The 23105-nt window shown below is 38.5% G+C and overlaps 1 protein-coding gene across 5 annotated transcripts in view; it reads left to right on the top strand.

Annotated features, from left to right (window-relative positions):
• NRXN3 (neurexin 3) overlaps positions 1-23105 on the top strand; it is a gene marked incomplete at its 5' end in the record, with an annotated part of 932654 nt that overhangs the window by 778804 nt on the left and 130745 nt on the right. For all 5 annotated transcript variants that reach the window (XM_084286893.1, XM_084286894.1, XM_084286895.1 and 2 more), the window contains one exon: positions 18656-18827. In XM_084286893.1, the coding sequence (XP_084143019.1) occupies positions 18656-18827 (172 nt within the window). The remainder of the gene's footprint in view (positions 1-18655; positions 18828-23105) is intronic.

Here is a 23105-nt window from a genome sequence, read left to right as displayed (position 1 = left end):
GACAAAAAGCCCTATATTGTGCTATAACTTACTCTTGTGTAAAGCTCTGAAAGGGAAAGTAACACATACAAATGAAATAGTAGAATGTTTTTCCCAAAATTGATTGTCACAGCAAGAAAATTACACATAAACCTGTCTGTAGTCAAGGCAAGGAAATGTTCTGATGTGTTAGTGGTCAAGACCTGATATTGTGGCTTATATCAGTTCTGGAAAATGACTAGTCTGGATGTACCAGGGCTGTTTGGGTTGGACAGAAAGTAGTTCATCTCTTTGACAATGAAGAGGGGAAATCTTTGATTTGTGTTCAGTTAGCAAATGTGGCAGGGTTAAGTGCAGGTTCCATTTGTGTGTCAATACAGTGATAGAAAGGTGGCTTTTTCAAATAAACCACGGGTAAATCTTGGAAAATAATGCAGCACACCCAATTCTGAAGTGTTAACAGGGTTAAGAGTCGATGGATCAATTTAAAGCAACAGTTGGCAAGTCAAGTGTGTTCCAGATAAATGTCACTGAAGTCAAGGGGATGGCATCAGTATTAAGCAATGCCTTTCCTTTCTAGTTAGCACATGAACTCAATCCACACAAGTAAGAAAAGAAGATCACAATTCTTCTGCAGCTGTATGGTAGTGTCCAGTAAATGAGTTAAGAGCCTCAGCCCAATTGATAATGGTCGGAAAACTGCAAAACTGTCTTTTGTATGCACTGTGACTGTCCTGAATGGCTGAAAAGATAATGGTTTGTGGGGCTTAAATCCCACGCCTTTTCCGTAAGTCCTCCTAGAAGGTTCGTTGGCTAGTGAGGATGGCATGGTTAGAGTTTCAGTGGCTGCTTGTTGCTCAGATGTGTTTAAAACAAACAAACAAACAACAACAAAAAAAAACACCCCACATACCTAATTGAGTATCATATGTCTCATGTCTGTAAAATTATGCAGGAAAATGGGGAGACACTTGGCATTTTACAGGAGATTCTTGGCACAGCTCCCTCTCTATCGCTTTGATCTAGATCAAGACACAGCTGCTGGCTTTTTGATTCTATCATCAGTTTTTTCTTTTCTTTCTTAAATGCAGCTATTGCCATTAACCTCTCTCACAAAAACAATAAAGCCTCTTTCAAGCTTCCTTCCCATTTCAAATCATTCTGTTTGTGAAGCGTTTGCTAGAAAAGAGGGCAAGGCTTTCATGTTTCCTTTTCTTCTTGAAACCACCTACCCAGTTTCACGAAGAAAGGAAGAAATGCATCCCTGAAGGCTAGGAAAGCATGTGCATCCAATACCACCTTGAAGGCTGCAGAGCTGTTAACCACCGGCTGTGATACTGAACCCATTTCATTAGGATGGCATCTTTGAGTGTTTAACGTGCAATAGTGAAAACAAAATAAATAAAGATGAGGTCACGTGAAAGAAGAAAGTATCATGGTAAAAGGGAATTAGTAACTCTATTTTTAAATGCTCCAAAATTACTGTAAGATCCAAATAACTTCCCTTGAAAATTTTCTTAAAATATTAATGACAGATGAAAATGTTGGATTCTAGCAGAAAGCATCTCTATAAACCTGCTAACTTAACTAAACCTATGAAGAATTAATATCACGTTTGGAGTGCAGCCAGGTTCTTTTTTCCAGGCATGTGTTATTTGCACTTCCACTGGTTTTGAACAAACTCCAGAATACCTGTACAACATACCCAACAAACTTTTCTTTGCCACCACGTAGCACATGCTTCAATGTCAAGAAGGGTCCGTGTTAGAAGGCCAGCTATGTTATCTCTTGTGATAGATAGGAAATGCCTGATAGTTCTTATTGGTCCCTTGAGATAACACTGCCTAAAGTTTGTCAGGGAGATTAAGGAAAGCCACCCTCTTCAACAATAGCCATGTGGGCTCTGAGTAAATACATTATACTAAGAAAAGTGATTATGACATGTCTTTTTTAAGATAATAGTAGAAGCCTCTACTTACCAGTTCAAAGTGGCTGTGCTCTGCATGTAATTCCAGTTGAGAAACCCATATCCATCATTGTGAAAGAAAAGGATATATAAATAAAAACAATGACATTTTTGATTGGACATATTTTTAGAGTTGAAATATTCTCCACTGAAATTGATTTTTGTTTCTTTTAGAAACTTGTGTCTTCAGATAAAATGAACATCTTAATTTTAGTCTTACAAATTTTAAGAATATTTACATGTTTGCTTGTCTTTTCTTCTGCTTCCTCTTTTTTTCAAAGAAAAGAGGAGGACAGAAGTAAAAACCAAGTGGAAGCAAAAGTAATGTGGCTAGAAATTCAAAATTTGGGTAAATAAAATCACTTTTTTTTTTTTTCTATGCCTCCTTCATTTTTCTACAGAAAATGTTTGTTTTTTTTTGTTTGTTTGTTTGTTTTTGAAATCCTTGATATTTTTTTTACAAAACTGAAATGCTGAGCCATCTGTTGTGTTTCCTGAAGTATTCTGGCCATTCATTGATGGTTTCCTTTCATGCGCTGGGACGTTCCTCTGTTAGTGTGTGAGACCTGAGGGTGAGAAGCTGTGTAAACCATTCTGAAACTTTCAGAGCCCTGTCTTAGGAGTTTGCTGTGCATTCAGGCTGTCATTTGTATCCATCTATTTAGGAAACTGTAATTGGGTTAACTTGTGTTGCAGTGTGAGAAAAGAACATTACAATATCATGATACAGAGCCACAATCTGCTTGTTTTATCCACCCCTGAAGCTATAATATAGGTTATCCCCGCGTGCGGGCTGATGTTATTCATATTGCCTAGAGCTTCTTTCACTTATGTCATGTAATGTCTTCCTGTCTGGTACCAGAGCATGACTGATGTTTGGTGGATCAGCATAAACTTCTTCATATTACTTACTCCTAGAAAAAACTCTATCAATTTTCAGAAGGAGAATCTTCAATGAGTTATCATTCTAATGAAGTAGAAAGCAATTTGATGGTAATGATATTTATTCAGAGGAGCAGTGAGATTCCACAGAGATGAACAGGAATATTTTAAGAAGTAGACACAGCCTATTTTGTTGTATTTTCTGTTTCTGCTCTTTGTTGCTGTACCATGAGGAAAACTAGAACACGAGATAGCTACAAACACAGAATCCATGCCAGCATTCCTTATTTTCTTTTTCTAATATGCTCCCATATCTGTACACATACTGTCTATTTAAGGGTTGTTTTTTTTCTGGTACAGCTTTGTTTATGTTGCAGCTTGACAAGGATATGTTACCACCATTGCACACTGATTTGCAGAATAATCTTTTGGATGCTGATGTTTATTGTCTTCAGATGTCACAGGCATTAATCTTCATCTACGAAAGCCAGTGCTCTAAGAGTTAAATGTCTGATATTTCTGATGCATTTATTTTTGAATTGGCAATGCTAAAGTTTTTATTGAGCTGGCAGGTAGCTGTCCTTTAAAAAGTTCTTGAAAGCCATAGTCTATCCATAGCGTGGGTATAGCAGAGACATGGAAAGGATCACAGAATCACAGAATTTCTAGGTTGGAAGAGACCTCAAGATCATCGAGTCCAACCTCTGACCTAACGCTAGCAGTCCCCACTAAACCATATCCCTAAGCTCTACATCTAAACGTCTTTTGAAGACTTCCAGGGATGGTGACTCCACCACTTCCCTGGGCAGCTTGTTCCAATGCCTCACAACCCTTTCGGTAAAGAAGTTCTTCCTAACATCTAACCTAAAACTCCCCTGGCTCAACTTTAGCCCATTCCCCCTCGTCCTGTCACCAGGCACGTGGGAGAACAGACCAACCCCCACCTCACTACAGCCACCCTTGAGGTACCTATAAAGAGCGAATCAGTAGCCAGAGGATCTGGCTACTGACTCATTTACACTATTGTGCATGGACATAGGTAGACCCATCAATAACATTGAGAAAGCAGGTCATTTTTAATGATCTATTCAATATTTGGAGGGTCAATTTAAACTAGCCTCCCCTCTTTTGATTTAAATGTTTAAAAAAAAATGTATCACAAAGAGTCTGGCCAACATTCTGACATTTTTTCCAGTCTCTAGAGAAGCCCCTTCTGTTTTACAGTATTGTTTAAGTGGTTTTACATAAAGAGAATTAAAGATGCCAAAAGGAAATAAACAGGGAATCTACTAGGAGGAGAAACAATCCAAACTGGTATGATTGTGTGAGAAGAAATGTTGTCCAGGGTTAGTGTTAAAAATCAATCCGGTATTTTTTCAGAAGAAATAGGAATACACTATAATTCCACAGGAAGTTAGGTCACAGTTAGTGCAAGAGATTGAGTTCTTGGCTTCAGTGGCAGGATGACTCTGTGATACACAGGGTGTGATTCTCCAAGGCCTGGGATGCCATATTCCTATGTACCTTATCATCATAGCTGTAACAGGAATCTTACTCGAAGGACAGCTGCTGTGTCCATCACCTTATGCTTCTATATATCACACCAGCCAAAGTGTCCAAATGACCATTGTCTAAATCACTTGGTTACCTGTGCTGTGGTAAAGCTTTCAAGGAGCAAGCAGTATTTGTAGCATTTTATGAGACTTCTATCCAGATAGCTAGCCTCTCAGATCGCTGCCTGGATGTATCAAATGGAATGGTTATTGGCTTTAGCCCCTTTCCAGCTGAGGCTTCCTGGCTTCCTCTTTACAGGCAGAGAGGAAGGGCAAGCAGTAGGAATGATGATGGGATCCTAGAGGTCTTGGTAAGGTCTAGAGGTGAAGAAACTAAGAAGGTGGTCAACGATTCAATCTGTTAGACTTGTTTGTTATCCCCCAGGCAGCTTTGGGTTTACTGCCTTTCATCAATAATCTGTTCTATCTACCTTCCAAGCCCAAACTCCCATGCCATATGCTGCCAATACTGCCCTCCATCTGCATGAAGAACACCCACAGCCAACAGCTGTAATAGCTGGCCAGAGATATCTATCACTCTTATCTCTCCTTCACTTTTTATTTAACACAATCAACCTGTTAGGACTTAATTGACTCTTCCAATCAGCTCATCAGGTGGGTTGATTGCATAGGAAGGAGAAAGGCTGGGTGGGGCAACAGTCATATTGGAAACAAAAAGATGAAATAAGGCAAATCTTTTATTTCCTTAAGCTAAATGGCAACTCTTGAAAATTTGATTTCTAAAGGCTATGATATTTTGTGCTGAACATACGGTATCAAGCCAAATCTTTTTTTTCTTCTTTATTTTTTTTTTTTCCTCTAAATCTGGGTCCTCTGTAGGGCTTTCTCCTCAATGCAAATGTCAGAGTTTGACCTATTAATTTCAACAGCATGCTGACAAAATAAATAATGAGGGGAGGAACTCTGTTCTTCTACTTGGGTGATATTTACTGAGTGGCCAAATCACGAGGTGCTGGACATAGGCAAGAAATTTTCTACTACCAGTTTTTAAATAGAAACAGTCTAAATCACAGCAGTTCTGTAGCTATAATACCATTGGCTGTTCCTGTTGGTTCATAAAAACTCTGATCTAATCAAGGAATAGACATTTGTGGTCTGTTCCTATACAGCACACTACAAAGTCATTTTATGATCTTTATGTCTTGTCTAGGTAAGCTATTCAATTACCTCACATTCTTCCAACATTTGTCCAGCATTGCTGCCATAGGAGTCTCTCTGATTCCTTCTCTATTTTTATTTCAGATGTAAGCTGTCTTATTGTTGCACCATGAAATAGCGTGATTCAAAGAAGAAGGATTCCCAATCCGTGACTTATATCTGTCTGTAATGATCTTGCCTCCCATGCCCTTGACACTTCATTACCCTAGTGTTCCTGATGGTACCTACAAAAATTTATGAATTTATGAAAGGTTATCTGTAGAGGTGGTCCTTTATCTTTTCCTTCAGGCCTAAAGAAACGTAGCTTCTTCCCACAGAACCTAATGTGAACAAGTGATCAGCCATATAGAGTTGGAATCTGAATCAGGAAGTGAATCAAGGTCAGCTGTAATTGCAATAGGGTTACACTCTCAGCATAATCCTACGGAAGCCGTTTCATTTCATTTATTGGTTGTCCTATCACGTCTCATGATAATTTTTTTTCCTAGATGGTAGAGAGGAGAAAATATCAGAGAAAGGTACAGAAGTTGACATTAATCTTCTCTTTACTTTTTCCACACCTAATATGTCAAAAATGAGTCCTGGAAATACTTTAGCTTTCTGTACAACATCCTTTCCCGATAATCAAGTTTGAATTTGACATCAGGAGTTCTGATTTAACCAACATATTGCAAACTTGGCAAGGCTGTCTGTCTGATAGATCCTTGCCAAGCAGCTTTACAGTAAGTGAATTCCACAACACAAAGCAGGCAAGTCATAACTTTTTTCCCAGAGGCTCATCTAGATTTTGATTCAGTAAAATTGCTGTCTTTTCTACAGAGAAAAATTCAACCTGAATGTAACGTAATGTTTCCTACTAGGTTCAGAAGCAACTATTGACTTTTGGTGAAGATTAATGCAAAAATTCCCTTGGTCTTGGAGGAGCCAAATTCCTCTCCTGGGATAGAGGCACTCCGGTTAAAGGGCCTAGAAATAATCAAAATTCTAGACGCAGAGATCCTCCAACAGTGGATCTTGAAAAAAACAGACATTGAGATAGATTAAAAAAAAAAAAAAAAAAAGTTGCAATGGAAAATGGGAGGGTTCTATGTGAATTTATTTAAGCAGGAGGTCCTACGCATACATAAAATGTGAATGTTTAAAGTACTTAGTGGTAATTTTGTAATAACTCTCATTATTATTTTTTTTCTCAAAAATAACTGTTTTTTTTCTGTTCCTGTCACTTCTGTTTCCTGTGAAATTCTGGCATTTCCTTTTATCTCTGCTTTCTAATGCACAAAATGGAAATGGTGCTGGTGGTCTCCTTTGAGCTGTGTGTTCAAAAGCAGTTTGTTTATCTTTTAGCATCACTGTCTAATATTCTACTGTTCCTTACTCTAAGTAGTGCTGTGTCATAGAAACTTATTAAAATCTGCAGATAAGTAAATTAGTTTGGGAAATTTTCATTAGTAATATGAGTATATAGTAATATGAGTTTCCCATGCTGTGATATTCACAGTGTTCATGTTCACACATTTTTATCTGCATTTCTCACTCCCATTCAAAGTTTTAGGAAACCAATTCAGGATAGGAAAAGCCTTCTGCTGGAGTGCAGGCACATCTCAAAAGCCATATTAAGCTTTCTTAAAAAAAAAAAAAAAAAAAAAAAAAAAAAAAGCAGTTTAAAAAAGTAAGGTTTGAAAAGCTAGAAATAATCTGTCGAAGAATCCAGTCACTGTTTGTGTTTGCATATACTCATATTTTCCTCATTATCTTGTCTGATTGGGGAGGCCTATTGAACTTGAGCTCATACGCCTCGTTCTCGTTTCTCTAGAAAAGACAACTTACTGCTGTGTTTACAATACACTGTTGATTTTATATATAGTTTGTGAAATCTGTTATGTTCATCTCAAAAGAAACATACAACATAGACTCTAATGTATTAAATTCTGTTAGAATTCTATAAATAAACACACTGAAAAAGGAAAATATAGTGATACATAGTGCTTAGTAATAAAATACTTTTGAACACGTATTTTTTGGAACTCTCTGAAACACTACAATACTGTGCATGACTAAGGGTAGAATAGGTTTTATGAACATACTGTAGGCAAAACAAAGTTTAGATTGATTAATTTCATCCAATGCAGCTTCAGCCCTTGTACTTCTGTATCTGCTATGCCTGGGTTAATTGGATGGTGGCAAGCTGATATTTGTGATCACCTTTCCTGTCAGGCAGCGGTGTCCTTTTTTAATGCCATTTTCCTGACAAGTGCTCACTTTTCTATGGGTTATGGGTTGAGACAGACAGCTCTGATTGCTGTTACAGTGTGTATGATACATGCTGCGCCTTCAGCCCACAGACATCATGCAATTATACCAGCTCTCTTGATAAGGAAGCCTACTAGTTAAGGTACGCCGTTTATTTCATGCTGCCTGGATCAGATCTCTGGTACTGTATTTTGTGTAACTGACACTTGAGCTTCTGTCAGCATAAATCTTTGGCAATGTTACCCAGTGGAGTAAAACTCCAGTGGAGACGTTTTGAGATGGATGGAGATGCTTCTCCTGGAAAGTGGGTTGCTTGCTCTTCTGCCCTTCTAAAATCTGACTTGTTATGGCACCCTTTTCCTTACTGAGCGGATGTGGCATTTTTAGCAGCTAGTCACATTTTTGTCTGAGGAGTGAGTTACATGACAGCATTTATGAACAGAAGTGGAAGGGGCTGCTTTTGACTTCTGTAATAAAGGAGAAGGGTACACTTTAGGGATGCTCTAAGTTTAAAATGCAACACACGGTGTGCATTGTGTCAGTTCTTTAGAGAAACAGAAGTTGACATCAACATTCAGGGTGGTTCCTGTTTTTTTCCTAGTCCAGTATTATATCTAAACCGTATCATTTCTCAAAAATGTCCAGGATATGTTATTAATATTTTGAAAAGGCACAGGCTGAATGCTTAGTCCTAATTATAGTTGAAGCTCATACCATCATGTAAGGCAGGTTTTCCTGATGCATATTGTAAACTGAGGGAATAAATTTGCTATATAAATAATGTATTTGCCAGTAAACTGATGGACAGGTATTGCTTTCATAATGCTTTTTGCATTCTGTTTGCCTAAGTAATGCCCCATTTTCAGCATGTAGTTAATTTCTGTTTCCTTACTTGCATTATGGTGTCCCTACATGAGAAGGATTAGCGGTCTTACAGCTGGAGCTTTGCTAGCTGTGTAGCAACAGTTGTTTCCACAAATTGTATGGCCTAAACACACCTGAGTGTATTTCTTATTACATTTCACTGCTTGGTAATTGACTGGCAGTGCACTGTTGCTTTGTTAGGTCAGAGGAAGAAACGATTTAATTGGGCACAGCCTCCCTCTTAAGACTCCAGAACATTACTGATCGCTCAGCTTTGCTCAGCGGGTGTCAGGTTTAAGTGAGAGTAACCAGATATGCTACATTGTTCCCCTGATTTTGAGGAAACGGGTTTAAGGCAAGCTTAGTACATGCCTGGTCATGGTAATAATGTTGTGATACTATATATCAGGATACTCTGCTCAGTGTTAATTATTTGTACAACAGCATCCAGAGACCCCCCAGATACTAGGGCTCCACTGTGGTAGGTACCACGCAAATGCACTGCATGATAAGCCAGAAACTATATAGTCTAAAAAAATGGAGTGGCTTGTTTAAGGTGTAACTGAGCAGCAGTAAAAGCAGAAAATAAATCTTTTCTGCCTTTCAGCAATGTGCTCAAACCAGACTAGATTACATCTATGAGTGAGTCAAAACTTCAAAAGGTCTCAAGCTGCATTAATAGTATCACCTTTTAAGAAATAAGGAAACTTCTGGTGCCGAATTAATTCCTAAGTTTAATTCTGTTGATATTGTGTATTAAGGTTACATAAAAACTTGCAATGATGCATAAACCTCTTATCAAGTGCAAGGTACCTGGTTTGAGGAGCAGGGAAGGAATGCAGCTTCCATATTGCATATGCGCTGTTCTTTAGCTGCCCCTTGTGAGGGGCATTTTTTTTTTTTTTTTATTCAGGATTAAAAAAAAAATATATCAGAAAAAAGGCAAACATTGAAGGGTGGAATGATGAAGGGAGAGGACAGAGAGGACATAAGGTAAACTGGAAGGAATGATTTGTTAAAAGAGCTGAACTGTCACAGACAACTGGTAACTCAGTATTCCCATGGTGTTGCCAGGGAGTTTGGTCAAGAAAAAAAATAGAAAAGGCATGCTTCAGTAGTGCTTTATTTCTGTGCTATTCTTTTTTGTAGTATGGGCCATTAAAAAGTATTATCTAATAGCTTGTGCCCCAAATACACAATCAAAAATATAAAATTGCTTTCCGGATATCTTGGTGAGCTCTTAGTGAGGAGCGTGGCTGTGTTTTACTTCAGCTAGAGGCCATCTCGCAGTACAAGGGGCACTTCCTGAGAGCACTCCTGTATAAGGCTATAGAGTCATGAGGAATGAGGCTCAACTGGTGAGCCCCCAGTGTAAGATTGCAGCCAAAAGATACAATATGGCCTGTGAACATGTAAACCAAACTGGTTGTGTGATTTCTGTGAACTGAGGTTGAAAATTTATGTTGACTAAATTTGAAGAAAAGTATTACTAAACTGGAGGAGTTTCAGGGGTCATGGGAAGATTAAAATAAGGACTGGAAAAAGTGCTTTCCAATGAGAAAGACAGAGGACTGAGTAGGTATCTATTATGCCATGGAAAGCTTTGGGGAGAGTTTGCAATCACAGAAAAATGAAGCTGGAATCTCAAGTCATCTGCTCTAGCACTTTTCTTGCTTTAAGGCAGGACTATTTACACCAGCATGACTCTGGCAAATCTTTATCTAAACCACGCTTTCAAAACCTTTAATAAAAAAGATACCCATTAAACTTTGCCAGTGTCAGCATTTCACCACTTTACAAAATGAATAAGAAATGGCAATAACATTCAAAAAAATTTGACTTGATCAGAGTCTTACAATTCATTTCTGGAAGTAAGACATTAGATTTTTTATTTTTTTTTTTTAATACAGGAGGTAAAAGTTAAAACAAACGGTAATGATCTGCTTTTAAGGACCTGCTGAGCAGAAGATTATATTCACACTGTTGTGTTCAATAGCTCTTGATTGACTTTCCTGCCATTAATTTGTCTATTTTTGAATGTATCTTAGGCATGCAACATACCCTGTGAGAGTGAGTTGCACAGTTCAGTTATGTACTGTCTCAAAATGTACTTCCTTTGCTTAAATTTTATTACCAAATGATTTTATTATGTATTTGTAGTTGATTTATTAAAAATAAAACATCTGGTTTTTTTTATGTTTTTATATATACCGTTTCAAGTTTGGTGGTTTTGAACCTTTTACATTTCCTCATTTTCTTTTCTGATTGAGCTTGTACAGATCTGCGTACTGTATTCAGAAATTAAAGTCAAAGGTACACCATTAATTATAACAGAGATTTGCCTTTAGTCTGCTGTTCCTTTTCTTTATAGTTCTTGACACACCACTTACCTTTTTGACTGTGTTCAACACTGGGCCAATCTTATCAAAGAAGCAAATGCAATGACTGATCTGTAATGATTCTTTCCTCAGCTGTAAATGTTCAAATCACAATTGAGCGTTGTTCTAAAATATATTCTGTAGTTCAAAAAAGGATCAATTCAGGCAAAATATATGGTCTCATAAAATTTTAGAGCAGACTAGATGATAACAATTGTCCTTTTTAGCTTCATAAATTATGTATTTGTGAGAATTGCTTCTTTTAAAAACCATGGCCCTTAAGAGTAATAATTGCTATTTATTTTGACCTGTATGTATATTGTTCTCTCTGATAAATAGATTCATAATTGGGATTTAGTGGATCTGGTTTGACATCTTAAAGAAGCAGCAACAAGCAGTACGAAACAAAAGATGACCTAATGCTTCTTAGAATATCACACAGAAATCACTCCAAATTAGCTGTCCTGTGTACACCTTGTCACCTCAGTAATATTTTTTCTTGTTTCAAGATAACTATAAAGTGCTTGAACCTTGATCAAAGTGTTCCAAGTTGAGTGAGCCTATCATTTCTTTAACAACATTTGCAACTTTTGGTTCTTACGTTTGCCAAATGGCTGTGCCGCTCATTGAGCATGGCTTCCCTGCCATCGCTGTTTATTTAGTTAAAGGAAGACTTCAGGCAGTAAGCTCTCCCTTTACCCAACTGTAGAGTTATTAAACTAATTAAACCAATTTCAGAGTTAGTTCCAAGTGCTATTAAAAATGGCGTTAAATATAACCAGAGTGAAAAAAGAAAAAAATATCTGCACTGAATACAGGCTCTAGTGTCTCTCCTTCTTAAATTCAGTGAAAATATTTATCCCAGAAAGGCCTGTCCAGCCATGCGTTTCCTTCTAGTTGCAGCTTAGAAGGGCACTCTGAGTGCAATGCTGGTTTTCACCCCCCTTCCTAGTCAGTAAAGAACTTTGACATCAAGTGCTTTGACATTGTAGTAACTCGTGAATGTCCTCCAAGGAATATACATCTATGCCTTCAGTTCTACTGAATACTTCACTACATTTAATACTATTGTGCAAAGTCCACCAAACCACAGAGAGTGAGTGATCTGACAGCTGGGCTAACATCCAGAATCCATTTTTTTTTGCAAAGAAAAAAAAAAAATACATCCCCTCCCATTAAAAAAAAAAAAAAAAGCAAACCAAGCAAAGACAGACTTGAACAATAAGTAGGGGGAAAAATAACTCCAAAGAGGGAGAAATACAAGTTTGATCTCTTTTGGCTCTCTTTGCGATTCTGAGGGCCATATGCAGAAGGAAGCCATTCCAGGAAGAGTAGTGCTTGAGCTTGTAAGAAAAAAACAGTTTTCCTGAACGTAAAGGTAGCAGACTTAAAAATATACGTATGAGGCGTTTGGGAGGGGGAAGTTTACAAAACCTTCCTACAAGGCAAAAGGCTTGTTGTATTACTGAAGGAGCATGTGTCGCTTGGAAAAGTGAGCAGCACAATCAGGAGTGGTCTTCAGAAAGCAGTAACTAGGAGTATTGTCTGCCAGGTTTGGGCTGAGGTCTAGTCATGCTGGAACCTGCCAGGGTGGGAGGAAACAGTCTGCACACTTGTGACTTGTGAAAAATAATAAAGTAAAATGAGTGAGAAAACACAGTTACTTGAAATCCTACTGAAATTGTAGGATATGCTTTATTTTTTTTTCTTTTGCACTTAGTTTCAGAAAAAGAAGTAAAACAAAATAAAGATACTGGGATAAACTCTGCTTCTGCTTGCATCAGTAAGAATTCTGAGTTTCTTCAGCAGAATTGCTATTGATTCATATCGATGCAGCCAAGAGTAGGATTTGTCCTATTGCCTGGGGTTCTCTCTCTTGGTTTTTGGAATGAAATCCTTTCTGTACACAGGGAACAGCTGTATACTCTCAGTCTGGGTGATGTGAATTTTAGATTAAGAAGACTGAAAGATAAAGCCCTTTTGAGAGTACACAGTATATGTGGCTATTGGCATGTGGTGTCTACCACAGTGCAACTGCTCATCTAACAAAATTACTGCCACCCACATTTGACTTTCCATCTTATCTTCTACAGAAACATAGGTGCCTTTAAAAATGCAAGGGCACACGGAGGGGGGGAAGTGCCAACAATTACACAACAACATACATCACATGAAGTATTTGCATGCAGACAGGCTCTATCCTTCCTTGGGTTAGGGAAAACAAAAGAAAAAAAAAAACTACCTGTGAAAATGTCAAACCTCAGAAATGTTTTGGAGGTCCCTTCAGAAGAAGGGAATGGGTTTCAGAGGAGCTGAAGGTAGAAGCTGAAAAAAGCTTAGGACCTTGCCCCACTTGGATTGCAGCTGTTTTCAGGGATGAGACGGTTGAGGGGAGGTAGGACACTATAACAAACCAGCCAAAAGGTTAGGATTTCAGTGCCAAAAGGCTGGAATTTCACAATCTCTGTCTCAAACTAGTGCATTGTGAAGCTGTTGGATAGTACTCTCTGGACTAAAAGGATAATATCATGCTCCTTCAGTGCCCTCCAGATTCTTCCAGTCAGGTTTCTTTCTGTCCACCAAAGTGAGATGCAGACATTGCCCTTGGTGCTTTAATAGGCCATTATCAGATCCTGCCTGCTTCATATTTCCAAATTGTGTTTGCTCTTTAAATTATCAAAATGTCATTAGTGTTTAAGGAAAATGTGTTTGGGTTACAGGGCTTGTAAAGCAAGGTAAGATAGGTGACCGTTACCCCTCTTTCACAGATGAAGAATCTGTTTCATGGAAAGGTAAAAGAAAACACTGCCCAAAATAAAATAACACTTAAGAGTGAGATTCCAGATCCCAGGCTATAGATTAGCCCCTGTGTTATGTAATGATGTTCTTAATGTTTTGGGAGCCATGTATATAACAAGCAACTGCTGCCAGGAGCTTGTGGAAGGGTGGCGTAGAATAGAGACACCAAGGAGAGGCCCTGTACATTCTTTTTAGTACTTTGCTTTATTTTGGTAATATAATTTATCTGAAACCATTCAATTATATAATCATAATTATTTGTCTGAAGTCTTGGTGGAAATTTATTTCCAAAAAGGGTGTAAGTGAGGAGAAGGCAATGTGGCTTTTGAAGACAGCAGTTTTGGGGGACACATGATCACCCTTTCATGGAAGGTGTTTCAGGAAGCCCAGTGAATGCTGATGCAGGGAGGAAAAAACACACGCTGTCTATTAAAATTCTCTGGAGCGTATAACTTGCATACACTGTGTGCCTTTGTATTCATCTTTTCCCTTCCTTGATGGTTGGGATTTTTCTTCCTCTAACTACAAAGTAAACATAGTGGTTCAAAGGTAAATCTTTCTTTGACATATACTTGCTGGTCTAGTTAATACCCATGTCAGGTAATGTTAAAAAAAAAAAAAAAAAAAAAAAAAAAAAAAGCTACTATCTGTACTGAAAATTGAATGAAAGAGGTCATGTCTGTCATGAAATGTTAAATTTTAATGGTAATGTTTGTCTTTCAAATTTAGAAGGAAGGAAGAAGTCTTCATAAAAGCTGCTTTTAATGAGGTGTTGTAGTGTAGGAAACTGTGAAAATGAAGAGATCTTGAAAATAAATCCTGGATTTGCCCTGTGTCCGTAGTCATTGTTCTTTGCTGTAGGTTTTTCTTTCTGGTTTTCTTCTTTCTAACAGGAATGAGTAAAGTAATGGTTGCTTTTTTTGTCTTTTTTTTTTTTTTTTTCTTTCTTTCTCCAGAGAGAGCCTGGTGCCCTAGAGATATAAAATACCATGAATAAACTGTATCTTGAAGTCTGTGTGTGCAGTTTGGCTTCAATAGCCGTGCTTTCAGATAATTGTGTTACATTGTGTTTTGTCCTGGTAATTGGAAAGGAACCATTTTCATGACAAACTCCTACTCAGTCCAAGTAAGAGTATCAAAATCTGGCTTAATGTCCTGCTCCTGCAAAACTTAGTCACAGGGAGCTCTGCCCAAGAAGGGACTGAATAAAGCTGGAGGAAGCCTTTGATTAGGGCCGTGATTTGTTTTACACATTTTTTTTTGGGGGGGTGTTTCTCAGTTGCAACCAAGTGTTGTGCTACTTTGAGAAGGGGTATGTTTCCTTGGCTGTGAGAGTGGGCAGCAGTCTGTTTGGGGTAGGGGAGGGTACCAGTTTGCTCATTTCCCTCCTTTCTCTAGCAGCTTGAGGGGCCATTTCGTAGAACCACAGAATGGTTGGGGTTGGAAGGGACCTTAAAGATCACCTTGTTCCAACCCCCCTGACATGGGCAGGGATGCCACCCACTAGATCAGGTTGCCCCATCCAACCTGGTCTTGAACACCCTCAGGGATGGGACATCTACAGCTGCTCTGGGCAACATGTTCCAGTGCCTCACCAACTTCTGAAGAATTTCCTTCTAACATCTGATCTAGATCTTCCCCCTTTTAGTTTAAAACTGTTCCCCCTTGTGCTGTAACTATCTGCCTAAGTAGCCACTCTCCATCTTTTTTATAAGGCCCCTCGAGGTACTGGAAGGCCTGCATGAGGTCTCCTGGGAGCCTTCTCTTCTCCAGGCTGAACATCCCCAACTCTCTCAGCCTTTCTTTAATAGGAGAGGTGCTCCAGCCCTCTGATCATCCTCATGGCCCTGCTCTGGACCTGCTCTAACAGGTCCTTGTTGTGCTGGGGGCCCAGACCGGGATGCAGTAACACAAGCTGGGGCTCAGTTTGCAGTCCTTCTCTTCCAGAATCTTCCCCTTTGCAGTTTATCCTCTTATCCATGGGTTATCACTACTTCTTTAAATTAGGTTTGCCCTTAAAGCCTGGGGAAGGGAATGGCGAAAAGCACTATCTCATTTTCATCAAAGAGGACATCAGAAATATTTTCTCTTTCTTCAGGGGAGATTAGTTAAACTTCTCACTGTCTCCTTCCCCATTTACAAATTTTTATCTCTGCCTCATTCAGCCTGTAGGGCTTGAAAATACATATCTTTCTCTCTGCTGAATACCTCTTAATCCCTTCCTCTGTGGTGGTGGTGGCTATCTGTTCCACTAGACATGGTGTAGCTTTTCATTTTACATGCTTACACTAAGACTTACCAAGGTGGACTCTACTCTAAGTGGTCACTGTGCTAGTGTGGAGAACATGATTGACATTCTGAGGGTGATTGAAAAGCAGTATGAGAGGTTCTCTGGGAGGTTGTTTATAAGGCAGCACCTTGCCAAAACACATGGAGACAGTAACCAGATGACCTGGTCAGTAGACATTCTTTGAGTCCTGCTGTCTAGGAAGAAGTAATCACTTGCTCTTTGCTAATTACTATGGAGACACTTTATTAACACAAAAGATTCACTCACAGTGATACAAGATCACTTTATAAGTCAAAAAATGGTAATGCCAGCACTAGCTTTACTTGGTGTGGTGGTTTTACCGTGCTAGGTAGCTAAACACCACAACCACTCTCTCACTCCCCCTCCTTAGATGAGGAGGGGAAGAAGTAAAGAACAACTCATGGGTTGGGATAAGGATAATTTAATTAAAGAAAAAAAAATAATTATTAAAGAAAAAATATTATTAAATAAACAATTTAACTACAGGGAAAAAAAATGGAAAGGGGAAAAGGGAAAAAAGAAAAAACAAAACAATGGCTATGTGGAAGTGCAGAAGAAAGAAATTACCTTCTGCTTCCCACAAGTGAGTGATGATTGACCACGTCCTTGAAGCAGGGCCTCAACGCAGGTAGCCGGTGTTCAGGAGGAGAACCGACGTTTTCACAACGAGCGCCCACCCTTCCCCTCTTCTTCCTGTTTCCACCTTTCATTGCTGAGTGTGACATCATATGGTATGGAATATCCCTTTGGTTGGTTTAGGTCAGCTGCCCTGGTGATGTTTCTTTTCTCCCTTTTTTGCCCACCACCTAGGAGGGTTAGAGAGAGTCCCAATGCTGTGCCAGCACTGCTCAGCAGCAGACACAACACTGGGGTGATAGCACTGCTGTTCTAGCTACAAGTGTAGAGCACAGCACTGTATGGACTGCTGCAGGGAAAGTTAACATCCCAGCCAGACCCAATACGCTTGGAAAAAACCTCTGCTCAGTGAAAACTCATGTATTTTGGGGGTAGCATAAGAGAGGAAAGTTTGATTATTTTCAAATGATGTCTGAGTTCATGCATCTGCTGGGAGCGTTAGTCCACTTACCCTCTGTTACAAGGGTAAAAAGATTGTTATCTTGCAGAGACGTCAGTCCAAAGCACAGTAGTGTGAATGAACATGAGACTCTTGGTATCCAGTATGTACATAGTAACATCTAAAATTTATCATTATAAGAAGAAAGAAAGTAATATTAAGGTGCATGCTATTACAGTGCAAATTCCAAGTAATTGAAGCACAGTCTAGTTTTCTAGTGACCTCTAACTACAGGACTGTTTTCCTTTTGAACTGATAACAGTATTGTAGTTCAAAGAATGGGGGGATGGCATTAGAAAAAAAAAAGAAAAAGTCTGAGTTATGCTGCAGGTCTGCTTTGAAGAGGTTATATTTAGATATGAGACAGTTATCCACTCTCTGGTTTTGTTTCTTCCTTGACTTTTCTATTAAAACAGCTAATAAGGCTAATGCCAATTTTATGGTATGGATGGTCAGCACACTGATGCCCCTCCTTGTTGAAGGCCTGAAGATGTGTTTTGGTTGCTTCCATATGGTACACTGTTGGGAATTTCTGGCATCCTTTGAATTAATATTTATAATTTTATTTATCTAACCTGAATATACTTTGGGTCCACGTTTCACAACCTCAAGTCATTGAATCTAGTTATTGCTTGGAACTAGATGGGGCGAGCTGCAGGAAAATGTGTTATGATCAGTAAAATTGCATCCATCTGCTCTTGCCATTTAGTCAATGGCTGGTGGAAAGTTTTGGGAGAACACTGCAGGGGACTGCTTTATTAGTAAGTCGTTGCTTGGAGTGTGTGATATTAAAAAGTAAAAGTAAAAAGTAAAAAAAGTAAAAGACTGCAGCCCATCCTTCGAAAGTCTGGAATGTTTTCCATTTGGCTTAGGAGTAATTAGCATCCCTCAGGTAGTCAAAGTTGGTTAATACATTTTTGCTACCTTCTAGTTCTTTCCTCCTTGTACCTCTGTTCACCCTGCTGGATCCCATGGTTATTTGTTTGGGGGTGGGGGCTGTTTGTTCTGTTCTGTTAGTCTGTTTGTGAAACAGTTGAGTTAAAGCCTGCCTGTGGCTGCATTTCAGATGGCAATTGAACAAGAGAATAACTAATCAGTGGAATTGTTGCTCAAGTAACTATATATCCACATCTCTTTGGTTTTATTGCCTGATTTCTCAACTGTCCTCTGTGATGTTTTAAGAGAGCAAATGAGTCACTATGTTCAGGTGAAAGCTGTAAAGAAGAGTGCAGAAGACAATGTTAGCATTGAAGCAGAGCCAATGAAATGTATCCTGTCAAAGCACAAAATGATGCTTCTGTGTATTCTGTAGTGCCATCTACTGGCACAATTACCCATTAGAGATTTATAGGCCGGGAACGTTCTCCTAATAGGCAGCAATTTGCAAACATTTTTTTCTTTTTTTTTCTTTCATTTCAGGAGCAAGGCAAGATTGGTGTGGTCTTCAATATTGGTACAGTGGACATCTCTATTAAAGAGGAAAGCACACCTGTAAATGATGGCAAATACCATGTGGTGCGCTTTACCAGGAATGGGGGCAACGCCACTCTTCAGGTTGACAGCTGGCCAGTGAATGAACACTATCCAACAGGTACATACTTTTTTGTCTTTGCTTTTCTCTTTCTGTCTGCCTGTAACTACAAACTAACATTTAACAACAACCAGATACTATATAAATCTTTGTTGCTTCATCTCAACAATAAATTGACCAGAGCCTAGCGGTGCATATTCTGTCTTTTGGAAAACACAGTAATGTTTTTTTTTTTTTTTAATATATATAGGAAGAGTAAAGCATGACAACTCTGTGGTATGATACATGTAGTTTATGCTGTTTTGGAGGTCTCTAAGTGAATCCTGGGTCTGCAGAGAGTCAAAAATCTGATTCAACAACAAACTTGGTTTTGCTGCTTGTGATGTTTTCTAACTATTGAAGCAAGAAACGTTTTGAATGAACCTTATGAAAAGGAGAGTCATCGTAGTCAGTCATAAGATACAGACTACATAGATATGTAGCTGAACTGTAATGTGAGAGATTAAGTTGCAACTATTTGAATGAACCTTATGCTTGCCTCAATTTTTCCTCATCTATTTTTCACTCTTTAAGGTTTGCAGATATAGAGACTTATATAAAACTCTAGCCAAATCTGTCAACTCTTAGACGACTTTGGGTCAAAATACAGGGGAACAATTCAGTTTCTCTGTGGAATTCATCACACCAAGTACGCTAGGAGTAGGGAACAAGTGGCTTTTGAATCACCATCCTATATGTTCTCCCACCACTGGTGATACACAACCTTATGATACCATGTCACCATGTTAAAAGGTCAAACTCACCCCAAGTGGCAAACTGATTGCTGTATGTGATGCTGACAGTATATAAGATTACTGAGTCTTGGTGATGCGGATGGTTACAAAAGGCAGGAGGAGCACAAGAAAACAATTCCAAGGGTAGCCACATACTTCTTATTCACATTTGGTTGTCTAAGATCAAGTGACAGTCTTTTTGCTTTCTAGTATTAAGTCTACGCAACTTCCAGTTCTTCCTTTCTAGGTTCTTTCTTTTCTTTTCTAGTTCTTCCTTTCATAACTGACCTGGGATAGAAGAGGGAAGAATTTACTGATAAACATAAGGCAATTTGCTAGTTGTGTAGGAGTTGCCCATGAGCCACTTAACCTCAAATAATGAGAAATATCCTAACTGTTTACCTCAGACACTAATAAATTACTCTAAGGGGATAATTTCATCTCTTCCACTTACACAGAAAATGCACAGGGAAGTTTTTAATACAAGTGATCTATTCTATGGTGCTCTCTACTTCATATTCAATATGATACTTTGTCAGCGTTTTGATGCTGTATATGCAAAAGAGTACGTTTTAATAATTATCATTATTTTTGTGAAATAATAGCTTTCCAAGAAAGCAATGACAAACATGCTGAGTTAGATTCTAACTCTGCTTTCTATTGGTTAGAGAGGATAGGGTGGCTAGGAGAGGCCCAAACTGAGCATCTTTCTTCTGCTCCTTTCATCAATTATTTTGTGGTAAAGTGCCTCTGATCCTGTTGGCAGCCAATTATAGACAGTAAAAACCCCATGAATAAATTTTCTTCTTGTATTACTTGTTGTAGTAAGTCCCTGGTGTAAAGAAACAAAATGTTCATCACATTGCTTTAGAGACTTTTTTAAAAGGGAAAATAAATCACACTCGGAGTATACCTCAGTACCCTCTGCTTCTGCCTTGGTTAACATAGTCCTGTGTTTTCATTAGAAGATGTATGGTTTTATAGTATTAGCATTAATCTTACGCTCTGTGTTAGTATAGAGCATAGGCTGTTGTACCCCAAGGGAAAAGGACACCTTTACATTCCACACCTTTTCCTCTCCATGTGTGTATTTCAATTTCTGGCTGTTTGTAGGGAATATAGTTTTCAGCCCGTCCCTGTAAAAGTAAGACTTTGGGATCATACTTTATGTGTGTGCGTGTTTCTCCCTAGCTCTTTCCAGTTGATTTCAAATGGATTTTTTAGCCAAATTTGACAGAGGGGACAAAAGTCTGAAGAAAAAAAAAAATTAAGGTCCTACATGGCTAGTGAAAATAACCAATAGAGGAGTGCAACATTCCAGCCTTCCCAGAGGAAAGATCTGTGTCTTGATCTCAATTCACGTTAAATGACAGAATATCCATATAATGAAAAGGCATTACAGATGTCTCAGCTTTGCAAAAACCTTCAGTGAGAGAAGCCAACAACGACAGGAAACCAAACCTTATTAGTTCAGTTTTCTGGGGAAGTAATGGCTTAAATACAACTGAACAGGAGCTTTTGAAATGAATATTTTGTTGTCTTTCACAGACTAAACATGCAACTAATATTTTTCATACAGAGATTAAACTGATATTCAGCAGAATTTCAGCTTTGGAACAAGCTTTGTGCTTGGGTTGACTAATCCAGTGTGTTTCAGCTAGAGACTGCTGAAACTGCAATTTGTATCAAACTTGTGCAATAATATCTAAGGAATCCTGTATTTTACACGTAGAATTAATTCAATTCTGGAAGAGACAGTTATATTGTTATATGTAATGTTTAAAAAAACAACTTCTGGCGCATGCGTGTTTGGGCATGCCATGTTGTCTTGTAATATGAACAATTTCACAAGTACATAATTTCCTGAACAGAGCAGCAGCCTAATGTTCACAAATTTGACAAAATAGTAAAAGTATCTTCTTTGTCATCACACATACTGCTAACTTCGGGCATCAGGATGGCATTCTTAATGGTATTTCTATGCTCGTCTCTGGGTTTTATTAGCTTTTGAAGGATTGTACATTAGACTCATAATTACTTGCTCAATGGAAAGTACAAATAAAAGTTTGATGTTCATTATGAGCAGAGAGAGAATATTGGCTTTCCTTAAAGTGTGGTCTTCAGTTAAATTGAAATTAAATGAAATTAGCCCAATGGGATTCAAAGACTCCAAAGATGCATTTTTGCAACTTTGTATAAAAGACAAGGAACTGGAAGGAAAACAGAAAAGCAAGAAACCTACAATTCAGATGCTGACATTTTGTTTTTTATAACATTCAATTACATTTCAGCCACCTGCAACATAAGCTTTATGCTTTCTTGTGAGGAAGAGGGCTAGAGATAAATTGTAAATTAGGAGGGAATTAACTTGAAGCTAAATTTGGCTAAGCTTTGGGTCTGAAATAATCCCAGTCATTAAAGATGATCACTCAATGTGCATACCATTCCAATTCTACCAGAGTCTCTCTTCCTGGGCAATAAGACTCTGAACAGTGACCCAGTGCAGGTATCTGAGACGAAGCTCTTGAGAAACGAGAAACAGCAAGCAGCAGTTGCAGTGGGACTGCTGTCTGCTGCTCAGCTGTTGTGACTTAGTTCAGGCAAAGCCGTTGAGCCGTTTATGATTTATTTGTGTTAGTTTTGCTCTCTCTCCTCTCCTTCAAGCATGCAATAAGGAGATGGGCTTTATCCCTAGGCTGAATTGATAACCAATTCCTTGATGCTTAGTTCATGAAGTTGATCATTGCAATGTATTTCTCAGGCAGGGTATGTATACCCTTTTTAACGAATACGTATGAATTTTTGTGCCCTACAGTGCAGTTTTCAATGACTGCCTCCCTTCTGCTGTCTCACATGCTCTCAACTTTTGGTGTATGTCCCAGATAACAGATTGTATGTACTTGGTGGATGTTTTTCTTTCTTTTATGTTGTTGCTGAGAGCCTTCTCTAAATCTAACTTAATCTTGTTGGTGATGAAGTTGGAGTCAATTTGGGATAAAAGTAAGACAGGAAAGCTACTTAAAGCAGATGAAGCTTCTGACATGATGTTGTTTCAGATTACAGTGAAACCCTTAAAATTTGAGGCACTCAAATTTGGTGAGAAGAATTCAAATCAGGAATCCTGAGGTTTGGGAAAGAGTTGACAATTCCCAGAAGGGTTAAAAACCAATTTTTTATCTTGACACAGATACTTCAGTGCCTAAGTTTTCATTAGTTCTGAGGTGGGAGTTGTTTGTTTTTTTTTTCCCTCTCCACTCTGTTGACAAAGAATTACTTTGTACATGTATGTTGCCAAATTTGTAGCATACATTGAAATGAGCCTGATGTTCCCCTTCATCCATCCATGCTATTGTTCCATCCATGCTCTATGACTACATCTTCTGCAGTAGAAAAAGAAACAAAACTAGGTGTAGAGAAGCTTTACAGTGAGAAAGTATGAGTGAAACAAAACAACAAAAAAGTCTCCATTGGAGTAATACTTAAAAGGAGAAGATTAAAGTAAGGGAGGTAAGAGGCAGGAATATGCTGTCATTTAAAGAAATGCATGTTTTAGAGAGAGAATTTT

This window comes from Netta rufina (genome assembly GCF_964035555.1).
Source record: "Netta rufina genome assembly, chromosome: 5".
NCBI classification, from domain to species: Eukaryota; Metazoa; Chordata; class Aves; order Anseriformes; family Anatidae; genus Netta; species Netta rufina.
Note: the sequence above shows the minus strand (reverse complement) of the source record. Positions and strands in the feature narration are given on the sequence as shown.